The sequence below is a fragment of the Amblyomma americanum genome, chromosome 4 (genome assembly GCF_052857255.1).
Source record: "Amblyomma americanum isolate KBUSLIRL-KWMA chromosome 4, ASM5285725v1, whole genome shotgun sequence".
NCBI classification, from domain to species: Eukaryota; Metazoa; Arthropoda; class Arachnida; order Ixodida; family Ixodidae; genus Amblyomma; species Amblyomma americanum.
The window spans coordinates 93,805,372-93,818,207 of record NC_135500.1 but is presented as its reverse complement, the minus strand read 5'-3'; the positions used below and the strand labels follow the sequence as shown (position 1 = coordinate 93,818,207).

Here is a 12,836-nt window from a genome sequence, read left to right as displayed (position 1 = left end):
GCGTTCGGTCACTGCGTGTAACTACCTGACGGAGAACAGACGGGACTTCAAGCCCGTGTGTTCGAGGAATGCACAGAGGCTCACCAAAGTTCGCTCACGAGTGCGCGCACTGCCCTGCGCCCACAATAGCGACTTGATGGAGTCTGGTAGTATGCCTTGCGCCCTATAGGCCGCGAGCATATCGCGACGAGCATCGGCGAATGCGGCACAGCGAAGGAGCAGGTATTCTAGTGTTTCCACTGCACCACATTCGTCACACACATCACTCGTCGCGGTTCCGTGACGCACCCGTCGTTCCCCGGCCCACACGCAGCCAATGCGCGTGCGGAGGATCATTGCAGCCCCGCCGCGGTGGCTCAGTGGTTAGGGCGCTCGACTACTGATCCGGAGTTCCCGGGTTCGAACCCGACCGCGGTGGCTGCGTTTTTATGGAGGAAAAACGCTAAGGCGCCCGTGTGCTGTGCGATGTCAGTGCACGTTAAAGATCCCCAGGTGGTCGAAATTATTCCGGAGCCCTCCACTACGGCACCTCTCTCTTCCTTTCTTCTTTCACTCCCTCCTTTGCCCTTCCCTTACGGCGCGGTTCAGGTGTCCAACGATATATGAGACAGATAATGCGCGTTTTCCATCCCCCCCAAAAAACCAATTATATATAGGATCATTGCACGTTGTGACCTTGTAAGTGCGTGACAGCCGGTGACACTGGGTTAAGTTAAAATTTTGGTTGGAGATGTGCAGTTTATTATGTCTTCAAACCCAACCAGACAGGCAAATCTGTCAAAATGTTTAGTTTTCAACGTTAAAGATCCCCAGGTGGTGGAAATTATTCCGGAGCCCTCCACTACGGCACCTCTTCCTTTCTTTCTTCTCTCAGTCCCTCCTTTAGCCCTTCCCTTACGGCGCTATTCAGGTGTCGGCCGAGATGTGAGACTGATGCTGCGCCAATTCCTTTCCCCCCAAAAAACAATTTTTCTCAATTTTCGCACCGTGGCTTAAATCTCAATATTGGTCCTGAACCTCCAGTGGTCATGCCCATGTTTTTGACCTACTGGCCCAACCTGAAGACGACGAAGCTTAAGCAAGGCACGTGATTGTACTGGTCACTTGATCGATGTAAATAAATTAAGAAAAATAATGGGCACATTATTGCTCATTATCCGCGGCGGCCGCGTTTCGAAAGAGATGAAGTGCAAAATGCGCCATGTGCTATGTGATGGCGCTGAAGGTTTAATAATCTGACGTCACACAGCGCATATGGGCATTTCTCGTTCCGCCTCCTGCGAAATGTGGCCGCCGCGGATAGTGAGGCAATATTGTGCCCATTATTTCCTCTCATAGGGAAAGTATAGTGGAGGTGCCACGTTAGTAGGTTATAGCTGGGGGGAGGGGGATGAGAGAGAGTGGGTCTGTAGGTGTCTCCACATGATCTGTTGGGAGTTGGTAAAGAAGGGTTTTAAGCCCGGTGGTTGAGACGGGGCATTTGCGTGAACTCTGCAAAGGTGTCCACCCGCACCGTCATGAAGCCCGGATGCAAGCTGTGCTCAGCCCGGTAAATCAAACCAGGACCTATTTTTCGGCAGAGGTAGGAGGTGCTTTAACAGCACCGCTGAACATAGCTACGCGCAGTTCCTATGTTGCGAGTGGATTACGATTCCGTTATTTTCCATTGATGAACTAGTGCCTACGATAGTTTACATTCCAGCAAGCGGACACTAGTTCATTTAGTTATTAAGTCAAACTATCAACAATCTTCGTCCCCAGTTGTTCATGGGCAGTTCATTCAATCAGGGAACAGTGATCCATAAAGGAATGAGGCCTGAGTCGCTGGTGGCGAAGAATGGTGCGCCCTGCCTGAGTACACGCTGGAATCCTAGCACACTATGAGGCTAACCGAACACTTTTTTCCGGTAGTTGCCTTTTTAAATGTGATGCTTGCGCTTAGTTTTAAAACGGTTTTCTGTTGTTTACTCGCGTCTTATTGCAAACTGTGCAGAGGGAGACCCCGAAGGAAAGATCGCCCAGAACACTGGATCTGCTGCCGTCACAGGTGCCCAAGCCTCACCGGTAGGGATCGCGGTGATAGAGAATTGGATAAAAGCGAAGGATTCGTTTGACGTCGCTGGCTTGGAGAAGTACGCCGACCCGGCTGACGCGGATGCCAAGAGGTTCGCGCAGGTAAGAGATGAGGTCTGCTTTCGACAAACCACTTGTTTTCTTTGAGACCGGGTTCAAGAACAGTTATACGCATCAAAGCAAAGGGATTGTTACCTGCGACGTTAGAAGGGATGAATACCAAATTTATTGTGCGTATTCATGCAATAGTGTTAGGGTTCCGTCCTCCAGAAACGCCGGCAGCGTAGTCCTTGACATGAAAAGGGCTCATTGGTCGAGAGAGCCTTGACCTCAGTGCAGTCTCATCTGCCGAGAGGGGCGAGACATCATTCAAGCCCCATTGCGAAGTGTGGACGAAGAAATGAGGAGCTTTCGCTGAAACGACAAACGTTGTCGTCGTGAATCGAACCACTGTCCTTAGGGTCGCAAGCCGGGTGCGATACCTCTCAGCCAGTGCGGAGTTTTTCTAAAGCGGGATTGAATTTTAAAGGTTACATTTTGAACTCCCATTATCAGTCACTGTTTCGTCTACCGGGCGTCCTTACGCTACCTAGTCAGGTCAGAAGGGTATAAAAAGTTCTCGTGTGTTGCTGCAAGTATTACTTCAAATATCGTCAAGCGAAGCAATACTATTGCGAAAGATTTTCTTTATTTCTACCTACAGTAACGACATTGCCAAGGCAAAAGATTGTCAGTCTGGGGGAGTTTCAGCGCGTGCGCCGCAGCGCCAAGGGTTCAAACAAGAATCGTGGTCGTGGGGTCTGATGGCGCTACTTGACTGCGAGGGTCAAAAATTTCGAAATTTTGGTATCGTACATAGCAAAAATTTATTTTTGAAAAGTAATTAATCTACACTACTAACTACTAACTAGCGTTGTCCTGTGTACTTCTCCTCCTTGTGAATGCGTCCTTTTCGCTGGTTTTCCATACCATACCATGCACCAACTGGCCCAACAAGCTACGCTTCTTCAATACTTTCTTAGAAATATTGCGAAAGTAAGTAATTACATTAAAAATTATTGCTCTCAAAAACTAATGGCATTACATAACAATTACTTCAAAGAACTAATATAAACTGATTTCAAATTACTTTTTAGTTGCAACGCATCAAAAGTTGAGCATTGTTCACAGTTCCCACAAAACTTTTTTTTTTTCACTGCAACTGAGCTTCAAAATGGGAGTAAGATATTTTTCCCCTTTTGAAGAATGATAGCCCTAGTCCATTGAACAGCCGCTTTGTTGACGCAGATGAGGTTAACTTAATCGCAAAGTTTGCTTAATTGCTCTCTACTAAAAAGTTACGGCAGAGCATGTCCCAAAATACAACATAAACTTTCATCGCCCTGTCGTTACGACAGATTTTTCTGTAGTATTGTGAAGTTTTCTGTTGTAGCGGCAGAACTGGCTCTGTCGTTACGAAAGGTGACTGCTCCATAGTACAGAACATCCTTTTAGTATAAAAAAAAATTCCGTTGTCATGTCCCAAAATGGTACAGAAAAATGTGTTGTGCAACGGAACAACACAACAGAAATGCAACAGAAAATTTTCTGTTCTGTTTTTCGGTACTCTTTAATCAGAAGTTCATCATCCAGTGCGTAATATACGGTCCCACTCTCTGGATTTTAAGATTTTCTCGTACACCTAAACAGCGGGAGTGCATATACTGCTTGTTCACGCTGCTCCATGAAATACATCACGGCGTGGACAAGCTACCAATTTTGCTGTTCAATTGACTCCTTCTGGAGGCATGTTGACGGAAATAAATAGCATTTCATCGTGACGCTGTCGCCTGTGTTGCTCTTTAGTTAAAGATTGGGCTTCATATCCGGCCATAGAAGCTAGTTTTCACGAAAACGCACAATCAAGTTTGCTAGATGTCAGTTGAGACTTCTTGACAGTTCGGCGAAGTGGCAATACATGTGAAGGGAGTCTAGAGGGAAGTGCTCGCTCAAGCACTCGCAGTGTGCCTGTGGAAAGATGCAATACGGCATGCCATGGCCATGGAGGTCTCCTTGTGGCCCTGCGGTGCGTCTGTGTCATGCTGGGTTCCACGGACTAGAATGCGTAATTATACGGATTGGGCTGAAAATTTAGACGCACAGGTCTCAGGATACAGTCGCATTACTAAAATTCTACTACTAAACTATTCATCAAATGCCACTATATCTAATTTTTCAATACCAACATACATGCGAACTGCAGTGAATAAAACTTAATAATTGCAGTTAGTCCATTAGAGATATTATGATGGCAGTTACCATTGCAGTTTGCGTCCGCCTGGCCGCGTATCCCATGTGCAACAACTTTTCAGTACTTTGTATTTCTTTGAAAAATCTTTAAAGTCGTAACTTCAATTGCCCTGTATTTAGTGATCGAAATGTGCCCCTAAAGTGAAGTGCGCTAGAGGACAGCTTACTCCCTTTTCACTCCCATAGAGCGTTATTCCACATTTGTACTCACCTCTGTACATAAGGCCGCGCGAATTCACGAATTCCATGCAGTTTCGCAATCGAGGCATAGTGTCGCTCCGTACTTATTTTTCGCCTCTCTCAATTCATCACCAGTGGTCCCCTGTAGCGCACCTATTGTCGCTGCACCTCATTATTGCAGCTCATCTGGGCAAAGACTCTTCGCGTTGGCTGCGCCTATATAAAGTTCAAGAGCATCGCACAACCCGCCGACGGCGAGAAGGAACTCCTGGTGTGCGACTACCACCCCGGGTGAGTTTTGAACGGTAGAGGAACAATACATGCCTATAAATACACACTAAGCTGAAATGTTACTAATGCTGTGATATTAAAGAGGGATAGGCGGACTCTTGAAGTTATCCGAGCACGCTTAGTTCTCTTTTTTTCTTTGCTCATTGCGGAAGCCGGGCGGGCTGCATAACACTAACTTAGAAAGACTCCGCAGAATTAACTGCCTGTTTACATTGGAGCGCTGGCACAAATCGCCTACAAGACTAGAGCGAGACAGGTATCCGCCCTGATTTCCTTAAATTAGCTCCGTTACATTCTTCTGTCTCCGAGTGATGTAATTTTTCTTTCCTCTACAGTCCTCTCGCTTGTGACTACTTCTTTAGAATTCTTTGCCAATTCACCTTGCCTACTTTAAAATCTCCAAAGCTTATAGCCCGATATTCATCGCCGCCTCAGCTGCTTCAGGTTGAAGGCTCCTACGCTGGGTTAAAATTCACTCGGCCCGGCGTGATGGGATTCTCATCGCAGAGGCCTCACTTCGCATGAGGCGAAATGCACAATCTCACAAAATAGTCATCTCTTGTAAGGCGAGTTCCACCGACAACTTCGGTGGCACGCAGTTCTGAATCTTCGGCAGTAATCGTTTACCTACCATGCCGGTGGCATGTCCTTCCATTTGGATCTTAGAACCTGCGGTATCTCGCCGCACAAGCGCATTAGCGAGTCAGAACGCATTCCTCCTGTAATTTGAAAAATTCGTTTTACTAATAATTGGTTTTGGGGGAAAGGAAATGGCGCAGTATCTGCCTCATATTTTGGCGGACACCTGACCGCGTCGTAAAGGAAGGGATAAAGGAGGGAGTGAAAAAAGAAAGGAAGAAAGAGGTGCCGTAATGGAGGGCTCCGGAATAATTGCGACCAGCTGGGGATCTTTAATGTGCACTGACATCCCACAGCACACGGACGCCTTAGCATTCTGCCTCCATAAAAACGCAGCCGCCGCGGTCGGGTTCGAGCCCGGGAACTCCGGATCAATAGCCGAGTGCTCTAACCACTGAGCTATCGCGGCGGGTTGCAAAATTCGTTAAAAATTTCTTTTAGGAAAGGGACGGTAGCAGTAACTGCCTCAGATCTCGGTAAGCATACGATCCGCGCCGTAAGGGAAGGGAGGAAGGTGGTAGTAAAAAAAACGCAGTAGCAGAAGGCTCCGGAACAATTTCGACCATCTCGAAATCCTTAGTGCGCCTCGACATCGCACAGCCCACGGGTGCCTTTAGCGTTACACCTCCTTCGATGCGTGGCCGCTGCGGTCGAGTTCGAACCCGGGAACTCTTGCTTAGTAACCCAGCGCCCGAACCACTAAGTCACCGCGGCGTGTCCTTGACGCTTTCGTAATAAAATTCGCTTCGAAAAATGATAGTTACAGGAGACTTCTCGTTGGGAACCTCCACCACACTGTGTAGGAAGGGAGGAAGGAGGGAATGACCAACCAACTAGCACTACATGCCCTCCTTTACCAATATCAGCCACTACACTTTAACGTGTTGACATCACACAGTGCACAGGCGCCTTGAAGTCTCCTCCATCGAAATGTGCGAACCTGACAAGTTTGGAAGCTGTTATTCCGCGCGCATAGCTTCCGCTTCGAGGTGAACTACTAAGTAACCACGCGCTCTCGTCTCGTCTATAACCGGGGTTGCGCTCGCCTCTGCCATCGCCGCTTTCATCCTTTCTCCTCCGCCCTTCATCGTCCTGCATACTATTTTGACCCGCCCCGTCGGATCAGTGGCTCCGGCAGTCGGCTACTGAGCTGGAGTACCCGTGTTTGAACCCGACAGCATCGGGCGCGTTTCGATGGAAGCAGAACGCAAATTCGCCCGCTTGGCGCGCGATGTCAGCGCAGGTATTCCAATGTGGTCGAAATCGTTCCGTGGCCTCCAATACGCCCACCTTTTTTTCTTTCACTCCCACCTTCCTCCCTTCCTTTACAGCGCGGTTCGAGTGTCCGTCTAAGTGGAGAGAAATACTGTGCCACTCCGTTCCTAAGAAAAACTGCCGATTCCGGACCCATATATTACCGCACCTCTTCCTCCCACCATCCTTCCTCCCAGACAAAAAATACCAATACATGTAGCGGAGTCTTCTGACTATAATAATAATTCGTTTTGGGAGAAATAAAATGGCGCAGTATGTCTCAAATATCGGCGGACACCTGAACCGCGCCGTAAGGGAAGGGATAAAGGAGGCAGTGAAAGAAGAAAGGGAGAGGTGCCATAGTGGAGGGCTCCGGAATAATTTCGACCACATGGGGATCTTTAACGTGCACTGACATCGCACAGCACCTGACTAATAATAATAATAATTGGTTTTGGGGGAAAGGAAAATGGCGCAGTATCTGTCTCATATATCGTTGGACACCTGAACCGCGCCGTAGGGGAAGGGATAAAGGAGGGAGTGAAAGAAGAAAGGAAGAATAGGTACCGTAGTGGAGGGCTCCGGAATAATTTCGACCACCTGGGGATCTTTAACGTGCACTGACATCGCACAGCACACGGGCGCCTTAGCGTTTTTCCTCCATAAAAACGCAGCCGCCGTGGTCGGGTTCGAACCCGGGAACTCCGGATCAGTAGTCGAGCGCCCTAACCACTGAGCCACCGTGGCGGGGCAGCACCTGACTCCCAAACTCTCTTTCTGAACACCCGCCGCGGTGGCTCAATGGTAAGAGCGCTCGGCTACTCACCCCGAGTACCCGAGATCGAAGCCGACCGCGGCTGCAGCGTGTCGATGGAGGCGAAACGCAAAGGCGCCCATGTGATATTCGATTTCAGGGCACGTTAAAGATCCCCAGGTGGTCGAAATTATTCCGGAGCCCTCCAGTACGGCACCTCTTTCTTCCTTTCTTCTTTCACTCTCTCCTTTATCCCTTCCCTTATGGCGCGGTTCAGGTGTCCGCCGATATATGAGACAGATACTGAGTCGTTTCCTTTCCACAAAAACCAAGTAGCTTCACGTTGAACCGCAGGAGTGCCTGAGTGGTTAGGACGCTCGGCTACTTATCCGGAGTTCCCGGGTTCGAACCCGACCGCGGCGGCTGCATTTCGACGGAGGCGAAACGCTAAGGCGCTCGTAGTGCTGTGGGATGTCAGGTCATGTTAAAGATTCCCAGGTGGTCGAAATTATTCCGGAGCCCTCCACTACGACACCTCTTTCTTCCTTTCTTCTTTCACTACCACCTTTATTCCTTCCCTTACGGCGCGCTTCAGGTGCCCGCCGATATTGGAGACAGATACTGCGCAAATTCCTTTCCCCGAAAGTCAATTTTTCAACTTCACATTAAGAAGGTTTTTCACCACTACCACAACCTACCTCTCACAAAGTGCGGTTGAGGAGTCCGCCAAGTAACGAGACATACTGGGCGTACAATTTTTTTATAAGAAATATTTTACGCCTTCTTCTTCACCTCCTCACGATTTTTTATGCCATCACGCGCTAGTTTCCTCTGCTCTCGTCGCACTTCGTGCGTACGACGCCATGACTTCTCAGGAAATTGGTCGTTAACAGCTGCCGTTGTAAATTGTATGTGTGGTCTGCATCATGCGCCCACAATAAACGTAGTGTATAATCTGTACCGCGTTTGCCGATGCTCGTCGCGATATGCTCGCGGCCTATAGTGCGCAGGGCATACTACCAGACTCCATCAAGACGCTATTGTGGCCGCAGGGCAGTGCGCGCACTCGTGAGCGAACTTTGGTGAGCCTCTGTGCATACCTCGAACACACGGGCTTGACGTCCCGTGTGTTCTCTGTCAGGTAGTTACACGCAGTGACCGAACGCTCCGCGAGTTCTACCTTGAACGATTAATAACTGGACGCCCCACTTCAGTTGTAACCAACACAGTGCTGTGCGCGTGTGTGATTAAATTCCTCTAAAGTGAACTAATCAGGCGCACAACCTGGACACATTTCTTACTGTGTAAATAGTTTGTACATATTACTTCTCCCCCTATCCTCTCTTCCTGTCCCCTCACCTCTTTCATTTCATTTCTCCATTCTGCCTGCTATCCTTTATTTCCGCTGCCCCAGCTCAGGTGCTTCAGTATTGATGGCAGATGCCAGGGCTAGCAAAAATCTTTTCTTCCCTTTGTACTATTATTTTTAATAAATCCACTACCACCAAGGTAATCTGGAGCCCACTGCAATGGGTTCTCCGAAGACTATGTGCAATAGCAAGCTGCATCGAGATCAACCTAATGCGCAATAGGGAAACATTTAACGCCACAAGCCGAACACATTGAACGCGATGGCGTCAAAGCTCCTGTTCGGTGGAAAACCCAGAGTCTTCGTGGTTGGAAAAATCTAATTAGTCGAGAAGGTAGTGACGTAAAAAAGCAGTTTCGGTGAAGCGTTGCCGTTGAGTCAGTTAAGTCCGTTGAGTTAGCGCTGCCGTTGAGTCAGCGAGGTCCAGCCGTCGTTTCATTATATTTCCTTAAAGGCCCCATTAGTGGGGTATTACATAAAGCGTGGGAACTAATAAAGAAAGCAATTTTACGATTGTACATATTTTCTTACATTTTCATTGAACTTGGATGAGCAGGTGATGGTGCCGACTTCGCTTGGAAGGCCGTTCTAGTCTACAGCTATGCGGAGAATAAAGGAAGTGGCAAAGGTGCCAGTGCACGAGAGTGGACGGGCCGCATGAAAATGATGACTGGTGCGGAGTGACGTGCGTGCTGGGGGAGTAAGAATATAAGTTGCGGTGCGCATGGGACTATTGAAGATTTTATGAAATAATGATAAGCTGGAACTGCGACGACGGAGCGATAAGAACGGGGAACCGAATGCCGTATTCAAGGCGGAAAGGTTAATGTCATAAGAGCAGGATGCGTGAATGAACCTGGACGCGCGATTTTGAATGGACTCAAGAGAATTAGTGAGATAAGCTTGGCGAAGATTCCAAACAAGTGATGCTTATTTCAACTTTGACCTGACGAAAGACTTATAGTCTAGTAATTTAACATGTTGAGGGGCGTGATGTAGGTGATGTTTTAAGAATCGTAACGTTCTATTAGCTGATGATACTGTGTTCGTGGCGTGCAAACTCCGGGAAAGATCAATATAAACTGTTACGCCTAAATACTTGTAGGGCTGAACTCGTTCTATGGACACATAAGAGATTACATAGGAATGAATAAGAGGATTACGACAGCGGTGAACAGATGAAAGCTTGCACTTATGAGGGTTAAGTTCCTTTGGCCATTGGTTACATTAGTTCTGGACAACATTAAGATCACTCTGAAGAAATGGCTGGTTAGCGGGTCTTGCAACTGCACGATAAATATCACAGTAAACAGCAAACATGAGCACATTAGAGGTAACTTGTGATTTCAAATTAAGGTATATCAGGAAAATTAGCAGGCCGAGTACTCCTGATAAACACCTGACGTTACTGGAAGGGAGTTCTTATTGTTAGCAGAAATAAATTAGGAGCTATTAGTTAGGAAGGCTTCAATCCATTTCATCATGTAAGGTTGCCAATTTAATCTGCAAAGCTTTGTCAGTAAGCGTTTATGGGGTACTTTATCGAAAGCTTGAGCGAAATATAAAAGTATGACATCGGTCTGTTGATTATAATCAAAGTTGATATGCAGATCATGTAATAAAGTTGCCTGTCGGGTCTCGCAGGAGTAGCCCCTGCGATATCCATGGTGTACCGGGCGAAAAAAGCTTTTAGAGTCAAGGGACGTCATGATATGTGGTGTATAACTGACGTGCTCCATGATTTTGCATGGTGTGCTGGTTCGAGAAATCGGACTATAAATTTAGGGGTGAATTTTTGTCACCTGATTTGAAGACTGGAACGAGCTTCCCATGTTTCCAATCGTTGGGCAGTTAGGCCAGTGAGGAGTGACTGTGAACAACGACAAAAAAGACGCACATGTATATTTGGTGTTTTTTTTCTTATTTTAGTGTAGATATTGCCGGTGCCGGCGGAGGATGACAGCTTCATTTTTTTCTATTAATGCTGAGATTCCTATTGAAGAGAATATTAGCGGAGGCATAAGTTCCAGGATAGATATCGATTCTCAAGGCAGTGGCGTATTAGCTTCTTTCGTAAGCATAGATGAAAAGGCCCCATTAAATAGACTGGTGCAGTCTGTACGTGGCATGGGTGCACCTTATGCATCGGCAAGAGAAATATTACACGCGTGGTGTGTTGATGACTTGCAAGAATTTACAGGCGTTAGTTGACAGCATTTTAGGCAAGTCAGGTTGAAAAAGTACGCTTGGTCTCACGAGTTTTTTTTTTTTTTAATGCTTTTTCTGTCGCGTAGTATTTATTCTGAGCGTTCTCACTGGGATGCAATTTCGCTGAGCGGATGAGGCATTTCATTTTGTTTTCCAGATGTTTTTGACAGTTGTTCAACCATGGGTTTCGCGGGCTGTTTCGTATGATTACATTTGGAATAAATTTATTTACCAATACCTAAATGGTCCTTTTGAATATTACCAGTTTTCATGAATCGTTCTTTGATTAAAGTTGGGTTCAAAAAGGGCTAGGGCAGCGCAAAGTTGGTTATTAATAGCAGCATAGTTTTCCTGATCACATAATCAAATGGTTTGTGTAATGGTAGTGCGGGGCAACGGTTTAATTGTGAGGCATACATGTATTATTTTGTGATCGCTAATGCCTGGATGATACGTGATGTCATGAACACATTTCTGATGATTGGTTAATATTAGATCAAGGGTATTAACTAAGTCTTCTGTTACACGCGTTGGCTCGGGTATTACTTATACCAGATTAAAATTAAGGCACACATCAAGAAAATCATTAGCTTCATTGCTACTTGTCGCGATAAGGTTCTGCATATTAATGCTAGGAAAATTGAAGTCACCGAAGACGAAAATGCCGGTTTTAGAAAGCTTAGTTTTGATTTCATTGAACGCATTAAATTTGTGCGGAAAATTTGGACTGTTATTAAGCGGTTTATAGCAAACGACAACGACAACTGACTGCTATAAAAAGTGGAATAGGACCCACAATATTTCGATGTCTGATGAAAGGTTAATGGCCAGGCATGACCGTTCTTGCCTAATTGCAATAAGTACGCCTCCTTCCCTACTATCTTTGTGGTCACTGCGATAAACAGGAAAAAATTTGGCAAGTCAGCTAGGACTTCGCTGTCAGATATGTCAGTGTTGAGCTACGTTGCAGTCAAGCTTTGTAAGTTACTGGAAGACGATGAGACGGGATTGGAAACGATGTCCCTCTGAAATAAAACTGCGAACATTCGTGACGATCGCTGACGACGAAAAAGCGAGTTGCGGTGGATGTTTCAAACGCTTTGCCGATATTTTTTGGCGATATGATTGCTACTGCACTTTTTTTACGGTTTGCGATGTCTCGTCGAAGATGTAACGTTTTGCACCAGTGTGCAGCGTTTTGAAATCCAAGGTTAATTTATCTGTTTTTGAACGCTCATGGGCAATAAGCGGCTTGCGAACATGATGAATAAGAGGAGAAAATTCTTCGCCAGTGCTGTAGTCTTTTCTTTTTAGCTATATAGAGGATGCTTTCTTTAGTTTTGAACGACGTGCATTTTACGATGATTGGCCGGATGCGATATTTCAAGTGGTACCCAAGGCGGTTAGCGCGCCCGATTTTATTAGCAAGAATTGTTAAATCTAGATACGTAGAGCACTGGCTAATGACCGTTTCCTCTGAATCCGCACAACTTTCAGAAGGATTAGTGTCGGGAATATTGTAAAATATTTGGTTAATACGGCGAGAGCGGTTTTTCACTGAGCGCGGTCTACACGCGCTTTCGCGATCTGTTGGCTTAGTTGGGTAATTAAAGTTTTAAGGCTATTTCAGAATTAATTGCAGAAAGCGTGAGATTCCTGAGCAATCATGCGCTTGTTTAAATCGGTCAGAGTTGAATCACTTGTTCTGAGCTGTGTCTTAATGTCCTGCAAGTCAGAGATTAGGGCAGTTTGGCGAGCTGTTAATTTCTGCAGTTCGGA

General features: G+C 46.5%; 1 protein-coding gene across 1 annotated transcript in view; it reads left to right on the top strand.

Annotated features, from left to right (window-relative positions):
* LOC144129674 (scoloptoxin SSD43-like) overlaps positions 1-12,836 on the top strand; it is a 40,001-nt gene that overhangs the window by 11,012 nt on the left and 16,153 nt on the right. The window contains exons 3-4 of the mRNA XM_077663779.1: positions 1,994-2,175; positions 4,724-4,833. Coding sequence (XP_077519905.1) covers positions 1,994-2,175; positions 4,724-4,833 — 292 coding nt within the window. The remainder of the gene's footprint in view (positions 1-1,993; positions 2,176-4,723; positions 4,834-12,836) is intronic.